The sequence below is a fragment of the Vitis riparia genome, chromosome 10 (genome assembly GCF_004353265.1).
Source record: "Vitis riparia cultivar Riparia Gloire de Montpellier isolate 1030 chromosome 10, EGFV_Vit.rip_1.0, whole genome shotgun sequence".
Taxonomy (NCBI): Eukaryota; Viridiplantae; Streptophyta; class Magnoliopsida; order Vitales; family Vitaceae; genus Vitis; species Vitis riparia.
This window is the reverse complement of record NC_048440.1, coordinates 15,056,221-15,081,078: the sequence shown is the minus strand read 5'-3', so window position 1 is coordinate 15,081,078 and position 24,858 is coordinate 15,056,221. Positions and strand designations below refer to the sequence as shown.

The following is a 24,858-nucleotide window of genomic DNA, read 5'->3' as shown; positions in this document are numbered from 1 at the left end:
AATCTCATCTCATGGTCCTCCACTAAGCAACGTGTCGTCTCTCGTAGTAGTGCAGAATCGGAGTACCGGGCACTTGCTTTTCTCGCCGCTGAGGTCTCCTGGGTTCAATTTCTGCTCAAAGAATTGTGCATTCCTCAACCGGACACTCCTATGATCTGGTGTGACAATATCAGTGCTGCTGCTCTTGCAACTAACTCTGTCTTCCATGCCCGCTCCAAGCACATAGAGATTGATTTTCACTTTGTCCGTGATAAGGTCCTTCGCAAAGAGCTTTTGATTCAATATGTTCCTTCTACCGACCAGTTGGCAGATGTCTTTACTAAACATGTTCCAAGCTGTCAGTTCTCAGCCGCTCGTACTCGTCTCTCTGTTGTCCCGAGACCAGTCAGCTTGCGGGGGGATGATAGACAAGCACCCGCACCAGCAGCTGATTCCTCTCCTCTCTAACAGATGCTGTTATGGTTAGTTAGAGAATGGTTAGGTGGTTCAATAGATGGTTAGATGGTTAGGTTAGTTACACTGTAATATATATATATATATATATATATATATATATATATATATATATATATATAGCCATTAGTCTACTGTAACTGATGCATGAATAGAAACAGATTCTTCTTTTTGCTAAATCAGTGCTCGAGTATTTTCACATTTTGCATCATCCGACAACTATGAACTACTTTCTGCCTAATCCCATTTACTAATCCCTTTATTAAGAAATAGAATTGATTAATCTGAGTAAAACAAAGGGTGGACCCAAACCTTTTTTGGGCACTATTACAAATAGGAAAATATTATGAAATAGTCACAAATGAAGGTTTCTTCAGTTAGGTCCATTAACAAAAATTTATTTGGAAAATGATTTAAAAAATTTTGTGGCAAATAATGTTTTTTTTATGCAAAATTAATTACCAATCATTTGCAATTAGCTATTGAGAAAAAAACAAAGAAGGTGTTTTTTCACCACCCTCTATTTCTAAGATATCTCTATTAAATTAATTTATAAATTAGATTTAATCAACATCGAGTTACATTAATTAACATTAACTTGTTTTTCAATGCATAATAATCACCTTAATTAGTGTAGATGAAATTCTAACTTGGAAAACCTTTTTTTTGTTAATCTAATGATTCTAAACTAACCCCCAAGGGCATCATATATCTTTTGTTTATGATCTTTATTTTCATATATATTTTATTGGGTTATTTGATTAAAAGAGCCTCTCAAAACTCAATTTTTGAAATTTAATCTCTCACCATCTTTTGGTATTATTTGGATAAAAATGTCCTCATTATTTTCTTGTGAATAAACTATTTCTCTTAAAACCTACATGTAAAAGTTGACATAAGAAATGACATTTATGTAAAAAAATAAGTTACTTTTCTATAAATAAATAAAAAACATGAAAATTGTTAAATTTTTTATTTGGGAATTATTTCATCATTTTAACCAAATATTTCATTTTTATCTCTCATCGGCTAGTCTCTATATATACTCACAATTATTCTTTTTTTTTTAAAAAAAAGATAATTTTTTGAATTGAAATGAAATGGGAACCCTGTATATATCCATCTTCAAATTTTCAATTGTATTAAATTGAATTGATCCTATATCTTCTCATCTAGGCATGAGACCAATGGCTTTTTGAAAACCATCCATTTCTTCTCGGCTTTCAAATTTGTTTTTTAAAATCCTATCTAATCTATCTTTTTTATCTTGAGTTATATCCCACCCGAGAATATTTGCCTCTCCTCTTTTATCATTTATTTATTAGTTTTTTTTATTTAATAAAAGAGTCATTTTATAAAAATCAAAAGACTCAATCCGAGGTAGTAAAGTTTGAAAGGATTCATCAATTTGATTCAAATTCAACACGGTATTCACATATTTAAATTAATTATACTTGTGTTGAGACACATTTTTGTCTATGTAACCAATTTAATAAATAAGTTTTTTTATAACCTATAGTGCATAAATTTAATTCGAATTAATCATATTTATTAACCTAATTATAACTCGAACTTATTTAATTTTATATTTGACTCATTTAAATTTTGATTTTAAATAAATAAATCAAAATTAAGTGAAAAGGTTAAATATATAGACTTACTTAAGATTTAATTCGATTTGATTATCAAATAGTACATGATTATTGAATTAGTTAAATAAGTTATAAGATGTGTTGGGTCTTTAATAATTATATAATGCTTAAATTTATTATTTTTATTTGATAATTATTTATATCATATATAAGTTGATCTATTTAGTTGAGTAATTAACAATTTACACAACATGAGCATAATTCACCAACACAATTTTTCATCCCTTCCTTTACAATCACTCTTCCCCTACTCTACCATCAAAAAAGCAAAACAGAAAAAAAGAAAGAAAGAAAAGAAGATAAAAAAAAACTAATAATTGCTTTTAAGACTATGGTTACTTTCTAATACATACGAAAATGGACAAACTTAAGGACATGTCCCACCATGCTCGCCATATGGCATAGAACCAGTTCTCGACACCATCTTTGACCTCGAAATGGTCGTTTTGGACACAAAATTTTTCAATCATGACCTGCATTTCAACTTAAAAACACATTTATAACCTATTTATATTTCAAATAAAAATGAACACACATAAATGAGAAAATGAAACTTTGAACATATTGAAATTTCAAAACATACATATCTCTGCTCTCTTTTCTTTCAAATCTGGACACTAGAAGATGAGTTGAAAACTGAAAATGAGTATTTTAAAGTAAAAGATAAGGATTTTTGAGGTAGGAAGGTTGAAGCTTATGGGTAAAAAGAAGGGTTTGATTGGAAATTAGATTTCAGGAAGATGCATCTGTTGATGACAATTGAAAAGTGAGGTGATGAATCGGGAATAAGATGGGTGGGGATTTTGTCTTTTTCTTTTTCATCATGGATTTACTTCTTTTTCATTTTATGTTTGATTTTGGGATGTCGATTTTGATACTCATCTAAATCCATTTTTTTATTGGCTTCAATGTATGATTCAAAAGGGAGGTTGGGAATTGCTTCAAATGGGAAACCATATGTAAAGGGTATTGGGAAATCATATTGGTTTTCATTAGTTTGTGATGTTGATTAGGGTTCAAGAAGAGATGAAGTTAAGAATAGGAGGAAGTATAAAAGAACATTTAGAAGGAAAATCAAATTAAGTTTGGGGATGTTGATTAGATTGTGGGGAGAAATGAGACTAGGAATTAAAAAGAAGAATTAAGAACGGGAACCATATTTGAAACGATTTCATTCCATCATGATCTAAGAAAGGATAAAAATGTCATTTTATAATTTTATTTAATCACAATTTGGAGACAAAGCTTGACAAATAGGTTAATATAATGTTTAAAAATAGACATAAATTTTGTAACATAATATTTAGATTTGTCTAATAGTTTAATATAAAGCAAAAATTTGTGTAATATTATGAAATTTGAGAAGATGATACCGGTGTAAAAAAGAGAAATGTTACCCTTAATCAAAATAATTTAAGAATAGAAAACTATGACTAAATTAAGACTTGCTCATATAGAATTGAAATTGGACCAACATTATACAATTTCTTCTATTCAAGAAATTGAATTCTTTTCTATCACCTTACAATGGCTTAGTAGTCAAAATATAGCTAGTAAAATAAGTTATTAGTCAACATCTAGCTAGTAAAATAAGTTTTAATGAATTAGGATTTATTTGAAAATTATTCTAAAAAATAGTTTTTTATTTTTTAAAATAAAAAATAATTTTTTAACTTAAAAAAACATATCAATTAATTTTATTATTATTATTATTTTATCTTAAACAGTTTTAGAGAATTTAATATATTGATTTTTGAGAACAAATTTGAGGGTTTTTTTTTAAAAAAAAAAAATTCTAAAAATGAAAATATTAATATACTTTGTTGAGTAAATTTACATTTAATATAGGTTCATAGTGATTTTACAAAGAATAAATTAAGAAACTTGTTTTTTATATCTAAGTTTTTTTATAAAAAAAAAAAAAAAAAAAAAAAAAAAAAAAAAAACTTGTTTTTAAAAATAACTGATAATATTTAAAAGCTCTATTTAAAAACTTTTTTTTTTTTTTTATGTTGACAAACCCTTGTTTATTATTACTAGCAATGGTGGTGTCAAGGAAACACAAGCACGACAAATTTTTTTTCTTCTTTATATAATTTATACAATCTTATTTATGTATAACATGGAAACAACATTACAACAACTCGCTACAGGAAATCCTTATTTTACAGAAATTATTTGACAAGTGTACGTAATAAGATAGTAATAATACTACCCATCTCAAAGCTATAATCTTTCTAGGATCCATGCAACTGCCAAACCATAGCATACCATAATTAAGCATAACCATATACATGTAGCCTGACTTCAGGTACTGTATTCTTCCTCATTTTTTATCTTCATATGCTCTAGATACGATTTTCCATCCAGCTTACGGGAGAAGAAATCTATGAAGTATTTTTCCATGCCTACTTGTTTGAACAGTGGCGGATTTTGAGGATTTATCAGGCTGGGTGCAGGTTTAATCTGAGCTGAGAATTTGGGATTGAAGAACATGGCAATGGAGATCCTCTCTTTTGCTGCATTTACTGTTGCCCGGTGCTCTATGCTGGTGTATACCCCGTTGCTCAGAATCTGCAAAATAGGAAGACGCGGCAGTTGGTAAAAAAGGGGGCATTTTTCCTCAAGTACTAGTCATTATTCGTTGTTGTGTGTGTGTTCTACTCTTTTTCTACCCCTGTATTATACTTTAGGTTTTAATGAATATTAAAGAGAAACACATGCCAGTGCCTGTAATCTCAGAGTGACAGCTCCACTAGTGCATAAAACCATGAAGCGTGGGGCTGCAAATGATATTTAATTAAAACACAAAAGATTTAAGTTTGAAAATGGTAGCTAGGGTTCGAAAATATAGAGCGGATTCCATTTAGCATTTTCTATTTTATTTTATTTTATTTTTTTTGAAAGAGAGAAAGGAGTCTGTGGGGAAACCTCGACAACGTCTCCTACATTCACAACAAGAGCATCTGGAAGGAAGCTCACAGGAATCCAAACCCCATCCTTTTTAATTTGGAGACCATCCACTCCATTAATTTGAAGAAGGATGGTGATGCCGGTTGCATCAGAGTGAGGCGTAAGCCCCATAACCAGCTCTGGTTGTGGGCATGGAGGATAGTAAGTCATCCTCACTGATTGCATCCCATCCTCAAACAAGTCTTCCATCTCTCCTTTCTCCAACTTTAGAGCTTTGGCCATAAACCCTAGAAGCATCATCGCTAGTTTCTGCAGCTCCGCTAAGTAACATTCCAAGCTATCCCTGCAGTTAAAGAAGAAAACATATATAAAGCTGAAAGAAGAAGAAGAAGAAGAAGACGAAGAAGATGATGATGAGAGAGAACCTTAGCGATGAAGGGAGTTCTGGTAATAGATACGGCTTCCTTGTATGTATGGGGTTGGTTATCATATAAAACCTATCAGCCCAGTCAAGTTTTTGATCTTCTGACCAGATTGGAAGATGCCCGTACCCTTCAACATCACCGGGCCTCATCTTGTATTTCATTCTCTCTTCCAAGGGAAGTTTGTAAAATTCTCCGATCTCCGATTTCAGTTTCTCCACAAGTGAAGAGCTGACTCCATGGTTCACCAACTATGCATCCAAGAACACACATCTTAGTTTCTGTATTGTTATTTGTCATTATTTTTTTCATATTGGATTTGGTTTAATATCTATATATATGTCATGCAAGGTGCAAACGGATTATAGGGGTCTACTTCATACAAAATTGCAAGGGATATCATACGAGCCAAATCATTAATTTCTGAGTAATTTTATCAGCCGCCCCAAATGGTCCTCTCCATTTGCATGGACACAACAAAACAGCCCCTAAAGTTCAAGTGCAATACAGAAAAAATGATTAGAGATTATCGATGTTGAGAGAAACCTGAAAAAAACCCCATTGTTTGCAAGTTGAGTGCAACTTCTCCAGCTCAGAACCTGCGGTTTCACTCATAATTAAATGTTTCATGTCAATGGTGGGGAGTAGTGGCAGGGGAGTGCTGGCTGAGAGAATTGGAGGCTGCGGATCATCCAGGATAAATGGCTGTGGGACTGCAGGGATGGGCTCTTTGATGAGCTCCTGAACACTTTGAATAGGAGCACGAAAGGTTGAAGATTGTGTCGACGCCATTGCTAATTGGCCTAATTTCAGTGACCAATTGAACCATCTGGAGGTGGGTATTTATAATGCAAATATACTTGAGGAAGACTAAAAAGAAAAAGGAAAAATAGAAAAAATAGAAATACAACTGAACCGTGTCAAACCATTGTTATTCACGTTACGACTTGTAAGCCATTACCCCAGAATATTTCTAGAAGTATAAGGTGTTGTTTGAATGTATATATTTAGTACTTCCAATTAAAAATAGAAATACAAAAGCTTTTCAAACTTGCCTTAAAAATATAATATCTTTTAAAAATTATTTTTAAAAATTTTAAACATTAAGAAAAATTTATTCTCTCAAATTTTAGACAATCTTTAAGAATTTAAGTTCGTACTTATTATAAAAAAAGATACTACACAAAGATGGTATTAATTATTGTCTATTCAAACCAACATTCCAGCTCATTGTTTCTGCCCATCTAAGATGGTTCGGTGCCCAAGAAATTTTTTTTTCCTTGACTGTAAACCACGTTAAGTGACAGCTCTTCTTGGAGCTTTTCTTAGATGCCCTTATGACAAATGCAATGCCCATGTTTCAAGAAGTAAACAATGTGAACAGCTTGTACCAACATGCTAGTCTTTTTTTATTTAGCAAATATATATATATATTAATGAATATCTATTTAAGTTGTTTTTTAACAAATCAAAAGCAAATGGCAGATAATTTTCAACCAATGACATACCAAAACATTGGACAGGTCTTGGTTGTATGATGGATAGATGCCGTTTTATCTTATTTAAGTGTTGGTTGAGGCAAAAAATTTCTAAGCTTCTTCAGTATATAAACGTGTCTAATTTATAAATTTATCACCAAAACATGTGGCAGGTTTTGACTAAATAAAAAAAACAGCCTTGACTTAATTTGCAAGGCCCTATAATAAATCCTTGACTGGATGATCGATCTAGGCCGTATTTTTGAACTATAAAGGAACCTAAATGGAGTGGAAGAATTTTACTGAAGTGTCTAGAATAAGCATCCAAAAATGAATTAAAAATGAAACATGATGGATTTGAATTGTCTACTTACGGGAACGAAAATGCTCACTAAGTTTCTCAAGATGGAATGAATCAAACATGGCCTATTGTAAATGTAAAATATAATGCTCGCTCGTCTTAGCAATTTATCTTTGACGCTTATCTTACTGGAATGGTTGTATACGTTGAGTATAAACACATGCATATGCATAGGATTGAAGCAACAAATCTTAACCTATAATTAGAGTACAAAATTGGATATTTAGGGATGTTCCCATAAATGGGTCTGAGTTGGGGTATTGAATTAGACTATACTTGTTACATGCCTTGACCCTATTAGTGGATTTCCTCAACATACAATGAATTTCGTAACAATAAATTTGCTCAAACTAGAAAACTATTAAAGAATTTATATAGATTGAATATATTCATGTTATATTACTTATGTATAGATTTTCTTATTCTATCTCAAAATCCGATTTGGAAGAGTGAGAAATGATGTCCCAATAATTCATTTTGATAGAATAGCAATTAAATTAACTGCCCCTTTAATTTATTTTATTAAGAAAATAATTTATTATTTAAATTTATTTTTAATAAGTTTAGATTGATGTATATAATTTTATTTTTATTTTTTGGTAAAAGTAAAAGTATTTACATTATTCTTATAACAATTTATCAGTAAACTTGGGAGTTATCACCCCATTCACAATTTAACAATCATTCCAAAGGAAAAATAATAATCAATCATATTATGATAAGACTTTATTTAATTTTTGTATTTTGGTTTAAGTCTTATATATTCTTGACACACTTGTAGCATAAAATATACGTATACTATACTTATCACATCCATAATTCATAATAAGAAAAAATTGACAAGATAAGAAAGAAGAAAAGTAAGGGACATTCAATCCAAAAAATTGGACTAAAAATTGTTTAGTCCAATTGAAGTCATTGATTTCTATATCATACTTGTCATATCTATGTAAAATCTAAATTATCAATTCTATATCTTAATTAGGTTAACCAACTTTACGCATGACATGACATTTGATGGGTTCATTTAGAATATCGAAAGGTGCTTTTTCACTCAATATTGAAAATGCACTATCAATCATATAGTGATATATTTGTTTTCAATTAAGATCTATATTTGTTTATATCACTCAATTTTGTTTGTTTAAAAGTTCAAATTTGAATTTCGATAAATACCACTAACATTTTTCACACACACATATATGCAAGAGATTTACTTGATCGATTAGTTGTTTTATCCAAGATGGTCATTTGGTCGCCCTTCATGCATTGACTTGATTTATTGTGATAGTAAAAACTAGTCTTCTTTTTTATTTTTTGAAAGTTTTAAAAAAAAAAAATAAAGGGCAAAAAATGTAAAAAAAAAAATAACAATAAAAATATTTATGTTTTTAAGATAAAAAACCATTTTATGTTTCATGATTGTAAAACATGTTTTCCTTTTTTCTTTTTCTTTTTTTAAAGTAAAAATAAAGCTTTTTTGAAAACCCTATATATCTTCTTCCCTTTCAAAATAAGATGTTTGTACTTTGTATTATTAATTTTGATATCCAATTGAATTAGTAGTTGAATAATGCTGCAGCCGGTTGGAAGAAAATTGATTAGAACGGTTATAAATTAGGTTTGAAAATGATGGATGGCTAGGGTTTGAAATGTTGATCCGACTATATTTTGAAATGTCTCCCACATTCACGACAAATGCACTTGAGAGAAAGTTCACAGGCATCCAAACCCATCTTTTTTTTTCTTTTTTTTGAAAACCATCCACACCTCATTAGCTTGGAGAAGGATGGTATTCCGGTGACATCGGAGTGAGGCGTAAGGCCCATGACCAGCTCTTGTTATGGGCATGGAGGATAAGTCATCATCACTTACAGCATCCCATATTCCCCACATCAAATCAACAACCCTTCCATCCGTCTCTTGCCCAAATTTAGAGCTTTGACCATAAACCGTACAAGCGTCAACGCAAAGTTCCTGCAACTCCGATAAGTAACAGTCATGTATCCCTGCAATCAAGAGAAGAAAACGTAAATTAAATGATTGAAAAAGTATGAAGAAAAGATCATGATAATGATGATGAGAGAACCTCAGTGATGGAGGGAGGGAGCTTTGGCGATAAATATGGCTTCCTTCTATGGATAGGGTTGGCTATCATATAAAATATATCACCCCAGTCAAGTTTTCCATCTTGTCATCGGATTAGGGACATTCCATATCTTCAACATCTCCTGGCCTCATCTTGTATTTTCCAAAAGAGCCGACCAGGGTTCATAAACGGTGCATAACAAGCCCTTTAGATTAAATAATATTAATTTGTATTATTTTTTTCCTGGTACATTTTACGATAACCATGTTGCCGGCCATGGCACAACTGAAATATGAAGGTCCATTTGGCCATAATTTAAGTCTACTCTAAAAAATACAACAATTAACATGATATGGCCACATTATTTCTCAACGACTTTTTAGCACCCCGGTATGATCTTCCTCCTCATTTGCGTGGATTCAGGAACCTGGCCACGTTTGAGAATTGTTTTTTAAAACAACTTTCTTTATCTTGAAAATAAAATAATAGAAAGGCATGGTTGACAAATGGGGTTAATTTTATCATCCAAAATAAATTTTGCTACTCCATTTCAACACACAAGAAATTTTACAAGGTCGAAGTACATTATTAACTTCCACTGTGTTAAAACAATGGGTTTATAAGGTTTGTTTGTAGATAAAACTAGACGCTCATAATTATTAAGAAATACATCATTCTTGATCCACTTGTGAAAACAATGGGTTTATAGGATTTCTCTCTAGATAAAACTAGAGGCTCACAATTATTAAGAAATATATCATTTTTTATTAACAATAATTCTCATCATCAGTAAAGATGGATATTTCAACATTACACCAATAGCAAAGTGTAGATCTACTAAATGGGTATTTTGGAAGAACACCTCAGAGGGATCAAATAGGGAATTAAGCCCAATAAAAACAAAAATCTCATTGCAAGGATTCACCAAATCAAATTTAAGCTAAAATCAATGCAATTTACCACTTGATCGTCTTGCACAAGTTTCACTCAAACCCTATTTTAATTTTCTCCTTCTTTGCTTTCTACTCTTTGTGTCTCGCACTCCTAATTTTTATATATTTGTTTGTTTTTTTAAAGCAATTGAGCTAAAGCCCATTCATTGATACGTTCAACCCACACATCAACCCACACATGGGGTAGACAACCCAACATCAAAAATACCTTTCAAATAGACTCTTAACTCTTTAATTTTCTTCAACATTAATTGTCCTTTAACAAATATTTACAGTGAATTTGCACAGTAGTTATAATATTTCATTTCCAACAACAAATTAACCATGTATATAAAATACTAATTCTATTTAGGGTAAGTATTTTTGGATCCTTTAATTTTGAAACCTAAATATACAATGAAAGTTGCTAAATAAAGGTTCATGGGGGAGGTGCATAAATACTAATTTTAGTTGGCAAGATGGAGACTAATGAGCATTTCTTTTTGACAAATGAAAAGGAAATGAAAGGGATTATAAAATTACGCATCAAACATATGAAAGTGAGAGCTTGACGGAAGTACGCCTCAGAGACACAGCCACTTGGGCTAACGAAAAATATTAAAACCATGGCGGTCAAGGGAAGTTATGTTTCATTAAAAGTAATATATATGGCATCGCTTGAACAGGTCTTGATTGGAAAATGGATGTTGGATGTCGTTTTCTTCTACTTCCGTGTTACTCAAGGCATGAATTTTTTAAGCTTCTTCTATAGCAACGTGCTTAATTACCAATTACTTTATGCACAAAAGAAAAACCACGAGGTTTGACTAATTAAAAATTACTGAATGAACGACTCCAATCACAAGGATTTGTCTTTTCCCTCATTTTATCTTCTTTATAATTCATTTTCCATTCCCGTCATCCAAACAAACAAAGGAAATTGTGCTTTCAACGATATTTTAAAAATAATTCCTTTTATTTTTGGTTTTTTTTTTCACATGTGGAGGTTAACTTGACAGAAAGAGGAGAACATATTGGGTATTAAAAAATAGCTCAACCCAAAGTGCATGAACCTATATTATTTTTGGGATTAGAATATTAAAAAATGGAAAGTTGGGATTCCAGTCTCAGCCCAAACACAAGTTTCCTATATTTTATATGAGTTCCTGACTGAGACAGGCCATCCTGCAGGGGACACGTTTAAAATTCACTTAAATAATAAATCGTCATCAGTGATGACAGGTTCCAGACTGGAAATCCACGAAATCCACCAAAAGGATTTGTTTGGATAATACTATTATTTAAAAGTTTTCAATCAGACGAGCACATCTTGCAGGCATTAATCCCGTACATGGGTGTAGGTTCAGTCGAATCAAGGAAATTAGCTTCCTCTTGAAAGCAAGACAACTGTGAAAATCAATCTAAATTCTCCTATTGGATTGATTTAGGGTGGGAAGTGCAATGAAATTTTTAAAAACCATTTTCTCCGAAAGCTATTCTTGAAAATATAAACCCATTTTATAATTTACATACAGTTGATAAAAATAAAAAATAAAAAGAAAGAAAGAAAAAAAAAGAAGAGATTTTTGAAATTTTATTTAAGATTTTTTTTTATATAAAAAATTAAGAGTATTATGAATTATGAATAACAATTAAATTTAAAACTACATTTTGTTGATAAAAAGTATCAATCAACAAAAATAGAAAGAGATTCAAGATCTCTAATTTAAAATTTAGGGGAAATCATCTAACCATACACAACCACAAAAAATATGAGATTTTGGAACTTTACTTTTTTTTCTTTTCAATTTTGGTGTAAAATGGGAAAAATATTGTCTATTCATGCACTCCAATAGTGCTTTTAAATTTGTTTCATAATTACCTTTGAAAGTAAAGGACAAAGTACACACCAATTTAATATCACATGTTAACAAGTACATGTGTCATTTTATTTTATTATTTTTCGCACATCAATATATCTCCCTTACCACTTGCCACGTTTCCACTTTTTTTTCCACTCCTACCACTATAATTCATTGTCACCTATTATAGTTATTATTATTATTATTATTTTCCTTTATATTTTTTTTAATACGCTCTTACCTTTTCTCATAAAACTTTTTTAATTTTAATTTATTTTTACTCTCTAATTTGCCTATATTTGTTGATTTTAATTATTTTTTTGACATATTAAACTTAAAATGATAATATATAATAAATAGTTAATATAAAAAATTAAATAAATACAAAATATATAATGGACAAAAATGAAAATGAGGTAAAATAATAAAATCAATAAATATAGATAAATATAGCCCGAGTATTGGATGTACCAAAATTTGTTCATTATATATTTTGTTTTTATTTAATTTGTTATATTAATTATTTATTATATATTATCATTTTAAGTTTAATATGTCAAAAAAATAATTAAAATCAATAAATATAGATAAAGTAGAGAGTAAAAATAAATTAAAATTAAAGAAGTTTTATGAGAAAATGCACGAGCATATTAAAAAGAATATAAAGGAAAAAAGAAAAATAATAATAAAAACTATAATAGGTGACAATGGATTATGGTGGCAGGAGAGGAAAAAAACAGAAAAATAAAAATAAAAACAAAAAATGGAAACGTGACAAGTAGTAATGGAGATATATTGATGTGAGAAAAATAATAAAAATAAATGACACGTGTACTTGTTAACAGATAATATTAAATTAATGTATACTTTGTCATTTACTTTTAAGGGTAATTGTGAAATAAATTTGAAAGCACTATTGGAGCGCATGAATCGACAATATTTTTTCCCATTTTATATCAAAATTAAAAAGAAAAAAGTAAAGTTCCAAAATCTCAAATTTTTTGTAGTTGGTATATGGTTAGATGATTTTCCCTTTAATTTACAATAGATAAAAAATTAAATTATTTTTCTAGTAGGATTACTAATTTTTGGATGAATAAAAATTTATTGATTCATTGACAAATAAATAATTTATCAATTTGGAAAGAGCATTATATTTCTATTATTTGTGTGATTTATCAATCTAAAAATAATATAAGTGGTAAAAAATTAATACATAAAAACCTAAAATACTCTTAAAAAATAATTATTAATTATAAAAATAATAAAACTATTAAAAAAATGATGTCAAAATGTAATATCAAAAAGATAAAAAGATTTTAAATATGCGAATCATTTATAGAAAGAGTTGAAAACATAGAAATGATAAAAGATTACTTAGTTTGATATTGTGAATTTTTATTTATTATTTTTTTTAGTTCATCAATTATTTATTTATATTTCATTTGGCTCATAATTTTTCTTTTTAAATTATTATCTTATACATTTAGTAAGATTTATGAATTTATGGAGGCTTCCTCTAACTCTAATTCTTCTAATACTAAGGGGATAAACCATGAATTATTTTCAAAGGGTTATTTATTATTATTATTAATATTTCAAAAGAGTGTACCCTTTATTTATTCGGATTCTATCGGGACTGACAGATGATGCAGGCAGGTCCCATCATTCAGCACTTTTAAGTAATAATAAAAACGTGATAATTTAGTGGAAAAGAGGCAGACAATTAGTCAGCATAATCCATCCAAAAATTATTGAGCCCGAAAATAGTAACCATTGATTTCCCTGTCACAAGTGTCATACTGATATGAATTTTGAGCCTATCTTAATTTGGTCTTGCCGGTATACATCCGTGATGGGTGCATTATTGACTTGACTAGCAAGCCCACTGGACCACTCCATTTCTATGATTTAAAAATCAAAGGAGGTTCCTAAACTGACTGACTTGTTTCTAATTCTGTATTTTCTTATCAGATTCTAATTAATTAGATTATTGTGGATGGCATTTGGCCACCAACAACATCTCTCCAGACACTTAACCTTGCTTTCTTTGTCCAATTCCTGATTAGTCAAGCAACCTGGATTTTCAAACATTTATTTTTGGTGAATCATATCTCTTTTCCCCCACGTGATTGAAAATGACCTTGTCTGGAATTTAGAAAGGGATTGAAGGGATATATATAAGATGATTGATTTAGAATAACTATAAATGGGTTAGGAGTTAAGAATTTGGTTTTTTTTTTTTTTCCAAGTTAGGTTTATTGTCTTACCTTCACCAGTATTGATTATAAAAATGGTTAAATAAAAATTAATTTAATTGTTTGTTTTCCAATTTTTAATACAAATAAATAAATAAAATTTATTTCTAAATTATATTTTATTTATAAGTAATATGTATTTTTAATATAATTTTTTTTAAATTATTGATAAATGAAGAAGGAGGGAGGGGGTGGAAAATTCCTTTGCTTTTTTATTTTGATTTTTCTCTATCTAAAAAAGATAAAAATAAATATAAATATAAATAATTATGACAAATTGGGATAATAGTAACTTTTCAAACCTACTTTTGCTATCATCTTCTAGTTAATCTTGAAGAAAAAACATTTATATATACCTATATTAGATTAATTCATACAGGAGGATAAAAATGATTCTTACATGATTTACTTGTCCTACATTTAATCAAACTTACATACATGTGGTACTAAAATCCTTCATTTAATCAAACTTATATGTGTGGTTTTAGAGAAAACTTGATTGAAAAAAATAAGACTAATCATAAAATAAGAGAATTATAAATGAAAATGACGTTTTTAATTTATTTGTTTCAGAGTAGTTGTAAAAATGTTTTTCTCGATATGAAGCACAAAGAAACATTTATGACACCATGTGACAAGAAAAAAATGGGTGCTAAAGTGTTTAAAAGGGTAGGTTTATTTCACTTCATTTCTATAGAAACTTTGGGTCATAGTAAGTGTTGAAATAAGTGCATTTTTGAAAATCATTTTATTTGGCATCTTCTTCCGGAGGTATTTTTTTCAAGAGTGAGAGTCTATTTAACAATGCTTTTTAAATTTTATTTATTTATTATAAAACATGTTTTTAAAGAAAAATTAGACATTTGATAAAATTTAAATAATATTTAAAAAAAATTATAAAATCATTTTCTTAAAAGTCATTTTACATATGATTCTTTCAAAAGCATTTTCACTAAAAACACATCAAATAAAAATATCATCCAATGTACCTAACCGTATTTGCTATTGGAGGGATGAATAATCTGCCAATGCATATGACATTTTACGATTTGTCTAAATCAACTTGTGATCTATTTTGAAACATTTGACAAATATGAACGTTTTTACCTAATCTCATTTACTAATCGCTTTATTGGCTTGGCCTTTAACCAGTTGCATATGTATATAAAGGTGTGTAAATTAATTTCAATCAAAACCAAATTACTCTAATTAACGTTAACTTATTTTTCAATACATAATACCCATCTGAATTAGTGTAGATGAAACTCTAGTATGGAAAACCTTTTTTTTTTTGGCTAATTTGAAGATTCTACTCTAAGTTCGAGAGTATCATATATCTTTCGTAAATCATCTTCATCTTCATTTTCATAAATAATTTTTATTTCTGATATGCTCAAACTCACAAAATCTTTTATTTTTTTTAATTTTTGAAAACCATCTATCTCTTCTCAATTTTGGGTTTTTAAAATCTCATCTAATATATCTTCTCATCTTGAGTTATATCTCACCCACATTCTTTTCTTTTCTTAACTTTTATGTGAAAAATTATCATTTCATAAAATCAGAAAAAGAGCATTATTCAAAATAATCGATAATCCACAAAAAAAAAAAAAAAAAACTATTAAGTAAGAATGAAAATATCAATAAACAATTTCATTTTACGGATATATTGGATATATAAAAAATATATTAATTTATACAAAATATCAGTGACATGAAAATGAAATAAATGAAAATTATGAAAATATTAAGATAAATTCTAAAAATTTATATAAGAAGTAAAAATAGATATTTTGAAGTTATTTTTTTTTAAATTGATATATATATATATATATATATATATATATATATATATATATATATATATATATATATATATATATATTAATTTGTTATATTTGATAATAATATCCTCTACATAGATAAAAAAAATACAAATTTTATAAACGTATATTTATTATTAAGTTGTATTATATATTATTTTAAAATAATATTATGATAACATCCCAAATTTTAAAATATATTTAATATTAGAATTATGATCCATTTTAATTTAAATATGTTCAAGGATATGAAATAAATAATAATATATGTATAATTTTTTTTAATATTTATATGTTTTTTATATTTAGTAAATATATAGATTCTATAAAAAAAGACTTATTAAGAGAATTATATTTTTTGGTAATAAATTAAATCAAATGTAAAAATAAAATAATTAGAATTAATTTATTTAATAATAAAAAAATAAAGAAATTGGTGAAATATCATTAAAATATCTAAAAATATTGATTGATGGATATATATATTTCTAAATTTTATATCGATATTAAAAAATATTGGATATATTGAATATAGACGGAGAAATATTAATTAATGGATATATCTTTCCAAATTTGACTATTTTAAACCATACTATTGACTAAAAAATTGTAACCATTAACTTCTCTATCACAAGCGTCATGTTAACGTGAATTTTGAGCCTATCTTAATTTCATTTTGCAGGTACATCCGTAATGGATGCATTGATTTGACTAACCCACTAAATCAATCCATTCATATGGTATAAAAATCTAAGGAGGTTCCAAGACTGACGGACTTGTAATTAGTTTTGTATTTTCTTGCCAGATTCCCATGAATTACATCACTCTAGATAGCTTTTAGTCACCGGCAAATTCATCTCCCCAAGACACTTAATATGACGTTTTACTTAACATACAACCCAGATTTTCAAATATCATCACGTCATTGAAAATGGACTTGTTTGGACATTAGCAAAGGATAACGCTACATATTTTAACACTTTATTTGAATGGATGTAGAAATTAATCACTATATATATATCTATATATATATATATATATATATATATATATATATATATCTATATATATATATATATATATATATATATATATACTAATTTTACATATATTGAGAGAAGACATACTTCGACCCATGAGCAAAAGAAATTTATTATAGAAAAGCAAAGATGAAGAAAATTGTCTTTCCATCTCTTAACCCATGTAGGATCATGAAACGTTGCTGGATGGAAAGAAAAGTATCTATGTAATTTTTAGTAAAGAAATGATTAGTTTTTAAATAAATCCTTTTATCCCATTTTTCATTGAAGTGGACAGTTAATCATCAAATTTTCTTAAAATTGACTAATGAGATTTTTAGCCAATAATTATATATTTATTAAACCAAATTGGGCATATTTACCATACCTAAATATAAGTGGCACTTCAGTCACTTCGCAAAAGTAAGCTAACATTCTCTTGGCCCATGTGACATATTTAACTTCACGGTTTAATAGTAAAACCTAATGGGGATAGTAGAATTTAAATCCTTTCTTACATTGGTCATATCATAAAATCATCGTTCAACAAAAAAACTAATAAGGATCATAGTAGTTTTATGTTATTATTGAAACATAGTCCCTTCCTCTATTGACACAACTTTGAAACACCAAGAAAGGATCAACCTTTATTGACAATTATTTTTTGAAGATAAAAAATCTAGTTGATAGCTTAGCCTCTATTAGTTATATTGTATCAATTATTGATCATCTTTAGGTAATCTTTGAAGGCTTAAGCTTATAGTATGATACATTTATTACTTCAATTACTTTAAGAACTGATATATGCATGGTTAATGAGATAGAGTCTCTTTTGCTTACTCAAGAAGGGAGAATTGAGAAAAATAACAATTCTCTGTAATCATTTCCTAGTGTTAATATAGCTACTCATAATCAATTTAATAAGGATAAGAAAAAGTTTGTTCCATATGGCCGGGGACAAGGCCAATTCTTTGAACAACACAATTCTTTCAATTAGAATCAATATAATAGTTTTAGTAACTCTAGTCAAGGTAATAGTGGAGGAAAATTTTGGGATTGAAATGGCTTTGGAGGTCGTGGATATAGTAATGTTGGTGGTAGATTTGGGAGCATTGGTGGTTATTTTGGTAGCAAAGGCAAAAGTAGAGAACGATAATTGTGGAATTTTAATAAACCATAGTGCCAATTATGTGGTGGAACTAGCCATGTTGAAATGTAGTGTTCTTACTGCTTTAATAAGTCGTTTCAGGGTTCATGTTGTAACAACCCGTTCCCAACCGTGTAGATCTTATCTACTTTGGACCCAAAAGGGCCCTCATGGCTTTAAAATGTGTCTACTAGGTTACGAGAAGTCCATACTTATATAGCGTCAGGAACTTTCTCCCCTATCCGATGTGGGATGTCACAAACACCCCCCATACAAACACAACGTCCTCGTTGTATCCTATAGGATTGCGGGGTCAAACAGACAAACACCCCTACGGGGCCAAACAAACCCCCACACTGAAGTCAGAGATCAACTCTGATACCATTTGTAATGATCCATTTCCAACCGTGTAAATATTGTTCGCCTTGGACCCAAAGGGGCCCTTAAGGCTTTAAGACACGTTTACAAGGTTAAGAGAAGTCCATACTTATATAGCATCAGAAACTTTCCCTCCTATCCGATGTGGGATGTCACAAACACCCCCCATGCAAACACAACGTCCTTGTTATTATTTTTTATTTCATCAATTATTTATTTATATTTCATTTGGCTCATAATTTTTCTTTTTAAATTATTATCTTATACATTTAGTAAGATTTATGAATTCACTCTAACTCTAATTCTTCTAATACTAAGGGGATAAACCATGAATTATTTTCAAAGGGTTATTGATTATTATTATTATTAATATTTCAAAAGAGTGTATCCAAAAATTACTAAGGGGATAAACCATGAATTATTTTTGAAGGGTTTTTAGCATTTCCTATGCTAACTGGGGATAGTGGCTATGGCTTAGAAGCATTTTTGGGAAAGGGAGAAGCCAGTGTTCATTGACATTTGACACCTTAATCTTTAGGCTACGAGGAGAGAAGATTGACAAGTAAAGAAAGAGGAAGTTTAACAGGGAAAAGTGTAATTTCATGGGCTCATTTAAAAATATTCATAAGATACAATCCTTTAAAAGTCATCCCAAGTCTTTTGTACTCTAAAATAAGGACAGTACTTCAACCACTCAAAATATTAACTTTAAATAAAAAGTGCATAAATTTTTAATTGTTTTTAAATAAATTTAATTTTTTTTTTCATGTGGGTATAAAACCACACATTTTTTCATAATAATAATAATTATAGTTTTTTTTATAATAATAATAATAATAATAATTTTTGCAATCTTCTCAATGAAGGCTTCCTCTAACTCTAATTCTTCTAATACTAAGGGGATAAACCATGAATTATTTTCAAAGGGTTATTTATTATTATTATTAATATTTCAAAAGAGTGTATCCCTTTATTTATTCGGATTCTATCGGGACTGACAGATGATGCAGGCAGGTCCCATCATTCAGCACTTTAAGTAATAATAAAAACGTGATAATTTAGTGGAAAAGAGACAGACAATTAGTCAGCATAATCCATCCAAAAACTATTGAGCCCGAAGATGGTAACCATTGATTTCCTTGTCACAAGTGTCATGCTGGCATGAATTTTGAGCCTATCTTAATTTGGTCTTGCCGATATATATCCCCGTGATGGGTGCATTATTGACTTGACTAGCAAGCCCACTGGACCACTCCATTTCTATGATTTAAAAATCAAAGGAGGTTCCTAAACCGACTGTCTTGTTACTAATTCTGTATTTTCTTATCAGATTCTAATTAATTAGATTATTGTGGATGGCATTTGGCCACTAACAACATCTCTCCAGACACTTAACCTTGTTTTCTTTGTCCAATTCCTGATTAGTCAAGCAACCCAGATTTTCAAACATTAATTTTTTTGTGAATCACATCTCTTTTCCCCACGTGATTGAAAATGGCCTTGTTTGGAATTTAGAAAGGGATTGAAGGGATATATATAAGATGATTGATTTAGAATAACTATAAATGGGTTAGGAGTCAAGAATTTGATTTTTTTTTCCAAGTTAGGTTTATTGTCTTACCTTTCTCCACCAGTATTGATTATAAAAATGGTTAAATAAAAATTAATTTAATTGATTGTTTTTCTATTTTTAATACAAATAAATAAATAAATAAAATTTATTTCTAAATTATATTTTATTTATAAGTAATACATATTTTTAATATAATTTTTTTTAAAAAATTATTGATAAATTAAGAAGGAGGGAGGGGATGGAAAATTCCTTTGCTTTTTTATTTTGATTTTTCTCTATCTAAAAAAAGATAAATATAAATGTAAATAATCAAGACAAATTGGGATAATAGTAACTTCTCAAACCTACTTTTGCTATCATTCCCAAGTTAATCTTGAAGAAAAAACATCGCTATCATCCCCTAGTTAATCTTGAAGGGAAAGCATCTATATATACCTGTATTGGATTAATTCATATAGGAGGATAAAAATGATTCTTACATGATTTACTTGTCTTATATTTAATCAAACTTATATACATGTGGTATTAAAATCCTTCATTTAATCAAACTTATATGTGTGGTATTAGAGAAAACTTGATTGAAAAAAATAAGACTAAACATAAAATAAGATGATTATAAATGAAAATGATGTTTTTAATTTATTTGTTTCAGAGTAGTTGTAAAAATATTTTTCTCGAAATGAAGCACAAAGAAACATTTATGACACCATGTGACAAGAAAAAAATGTGTGCTAAAGTGTTTAAAAGGGTAGGTTTATTTCACTTCATCTCTATTGAAACTTTGGATCATAATAAGTGTTGAAATAAGTGTATTTTTAAAAATCATTTTATTTGACATCTTCTTTTAGAGGTATTTTTTTCAAGAGTGAAAGTCTATTCAACAATGCTTTTTAAAAAATAGTTTTTTATTATAAAACATGTTTTTAAAGAAAAATTAGACATTTGATAAAATTTAAATAATATTTTAAAAAAATTAAAAAATCATTTTCTTAAAAGTCATTTTACATATGATTCTTTAGCATTTTCACTATAAACATGTCAAATAAAAATATTATCCAATGTACCTAGCCGTACTTACTATTGGAGGGATGGATAATCTACCAATGCATATGACATTTTACGATTTGTCCAAATCAACTTGTGATCCATTTTGAAACATTTGACAAATATGAACCTTTTTACCTAATCGCTTTATTAGCTTGGCCTTTAACCAGTTGCGTATGTGTCCAAAGGTGTATAAATTAATTTCAATCAAAACCAAATTACTTTAATTAATGTTAACTTATTTTTCAATACATAATACCCATCTTAATTAGTGTAGATGAAACTCTAGCATGGAAAACCTTTTTTTTTTTTTGGCTAATTTAAAGATTCTACTCTAAGCTTGAGAGTATCATATATCTTTCATAAATCATCTTCATCTTCATTTTCATAAATATTTTTTATTTCTCATATGCTCAAACTCACAAAATCTTTTAATTTTTTAATTTTTTAATTTTTGAAAACCATCTATCTCTTCTCAATTTTGGCTTTTTAAAATCCCATGTAATATATCTTCTCATCTTGAGTTATATCTCATCCACAATTTTTTTTTTCTTAACTTTTATGTGAAAAATTATCATTTCATAAGATCCCCAAAAGGCCTAGTCCTTTGTAAGGGTCACAAAGTTTAAAATGATTAACACAACATGATTAGAATCCAACTGCTCCTTTACAAATTTGGGTTGAATATATATATATATATATATATATATATTCATATTTAGAGTAAATTCATGTCAATATATATTACTTGTTTGATAAATATGTTATTCTATATCTTTGACCAGTTTGTATAACATAAATTTGATTTTGAATAAACAAGTCAAAGTTAAATCATAAGGTTAATTATATAAACTCATACAAGATTTAATTCCATTTGATTATTAAACAATACCTAATCATGAAATAGGTTAAATAGATTACAAAATGTATTGTTGGTTTAAAACTTAAATACAATATGAAAATGATGCATCAACACCATTTGTCACCCCTTTTATTTAGGAATGGCAACGGGGCAGATTCGCGACGGGTCGCCCCCATCCCAACCCTGCCCCGTTTATTAAAAACAATTCTCATCCTGCCCTATTTAACTTTTTTTTTTTTTAAATTACTTTAAAAAAATTTAATTACATCAAAATAAATATATTTTATAAATAATAAAATTATTTTATTTTTTATAACTTATTTTGTTAAATTTTTTTTATTATCTATATATTAAAAATAGTTAAATAAAATTTTAAATTAAATTAATTTTAAATTTTAAATTAAATTAAATTTTATATATAATAGGGACGGGGCGGGATAAGGCAATACCCAAACCCACCCTGGGTTTTAAATAAAAATTTCATACCCGCCCCAAATCCGTTTAGTAAAATTAAATCTCGTCCCATTAGGGGCAAGGCGGGGCGGGTACCCGAAAAAACCCGCCCATTACCATCCCTACTTTCATTAATTTATCATCATTCTGATAGGGACATGCATCCTTAAGGGCATGTCCCACCGCTCCTGCCATTGGCATAAAAGCAGTTCTCGACACCATCTCCGACTTCAAAATGTTCATTTTGAACACCATAAAAGCGGGCTTCAATGTATGTTTCAAATGAGGTTGAGAATTGCTTCAAATAGGAAACCATTTGAAAATGAATAGGATATTGAGAATCATATTCACTTTCTTTAATTAACAAATCAATTTCCAAAAATTATGTTCAACCCTTTAATTTCATTCATTTTGCCTCTCATGTTCTTCAACTAATTGTGCTTGTTCTTCCTTCATTCTCTTTCATTTTAATTTTTGTTATTGATTATTCAATAGTGTTGCTAACTTACTATATTTTTGCTGCCTTTTTTATACTTAAAAAGTGATTTAACAATGACTCTCAAAAGTGACATCATGAGTTAACAAGTTTCAATCATAATACGTGTGGAATGACTTTTGAGAAGTAAAAAACTCTTTTTTTATTTTATTTATTTATTTTTATTTTTAAAGATGAATAATTTTTTTTTTATATTTAACTAATTAATTTTAATTGAAGAGTTTATAACTTAAAAACATCTTAATATAAAAGTTAGAAAAATATTACCTCTTAACAAAACTTTATCTTGATTTATGTAAGAAGTTATTTCATATTTAATAAAACTTTTACAATATTAATATTATTTTTTGAAAATAATAATTTTAACTTCAACTTCAACTTCAACATTGGGTTAAAAAAAAAAAAAGGAATTATCTTAAAAGTTCTCAACATATTGATAGGGGATACGACTTTGGATAAGACAAAAAATCGAGATATTGATTGCTTTTAGTATAAATATTTTGCAATTAATTAAGTTTTTTAGGGAAGATTTGATAATTAGGTTGTGATGTTGATTAGGGTTCAAGAAGATATGAGGTTAACAATAGGAAGAAGTTTAAAAGAACATTTCAAAGGGAAAATATAATTAAGTTTGAGGATGCTGATAAGATTATGAGAGAAATGAGATTAAGAAGTAAAAAAGAAGAATATAGAAGGTAAAACATGCATGTTTGAAGTGACTTCTTTCCATCATGATACAAGGAAGGGTAAAAATATCATTTTGAGTTTTTAATTTATTTAATCACAATCCTGAGAAAAACCTTGACAAAGAGGTTAATATAGTATTTTGAAGTAAAGGTAAATTTTGTAGTGTAATATTTAGATCTATCTAATAATCCAAAATTTTCCAAAATTTAATGAAAGGTTGTGAAATTTGAGGAAGGTCATATTATGTACAAAGAGGAGAAAAATTATCCTTAATAAAAATAATTTAAGAATAGACAATGCAGGGTTAATTAATTGAGAGTTATTCATTTAGGTTGGAAATTGGACTCAACATTATCCAATTTCATCTGTGGAAGAACTTGAATTCATTTCTACCACCTTGATATGGTTAGTCAAATTCTAGCTAACAACATAAGTTTTGATGACTCGGGCTTGGTTTGAAATTTGTTCTGAAAAATGGTTTTTATTTTTTTAAATAAAAATAATTTTTTAACTTAAAAAAATATGTATTTGATTAATTTTGATTCAAAACAGTTTTTGAGAATTTATTATCAAAATATATTGATTTTTTAGAACAAATCCAAAGCGTTTATTTATTTTTGGTTAAATATTTTTAAAAAATAATTGAAAATACTAATACTACGCCAATAACCTTTACATTCTACATACACTACAAGGAAAAAAATATATAGTGACATTTATAATGAGTCACTATAAACATAGGGTGTCGCTACAACATAGCGTCACTTTATCCACTGACACCATAGAGGGTACCAATTGGTAACGTATTTGAAAGTGACACTAAAGTAGATAAATGATGACACATTCGGAAGCGACACCATATATTTCTAGTGATCCTTAATTTGATATAGAGTTGTGTGAGATATATAAGGTGTCATATTAAATGCATCACCTTTGAGTTATGGTTTCACGTTAAA

The 24,858-nt window shown here is 28.5% G+C and overlaps 1 protein-coding gene across 1 annotated transcript; it reads right to left on the bottom strand.

Annotated features, from left to right (window-relative positions):
- Positions 1 to 4,174: 4,174 nt before the first annotated feature.
- Positions 4,175 to 6,246, bottom strand: LOC117924341 (protein SRG1-like). Its single transcript, XM_034842954.1, has 4 exons — positions 5,987 to 6,246; positions 5,444 to 5,691; positions 5,037 to 5,361; positions 4,175 to 4,679 (listed from the first exon to the last, which is right to left on the bottom strand). Exons 1-4 carry the CDS (start codon positions 6,230 to 6,232, stop codon positions 4,413 to 4,415), a joined length of 1,086 nt encoding a protein of 361 aa, XP_034698845.1. The 5' UTR covers positions 6,233 to 6,246; the 3' UTR covers positions 4,175 to 4,412.
- Between the last annotated feature and the right edge of the window lie 18,612 nt (positions 6,247 to 24,858).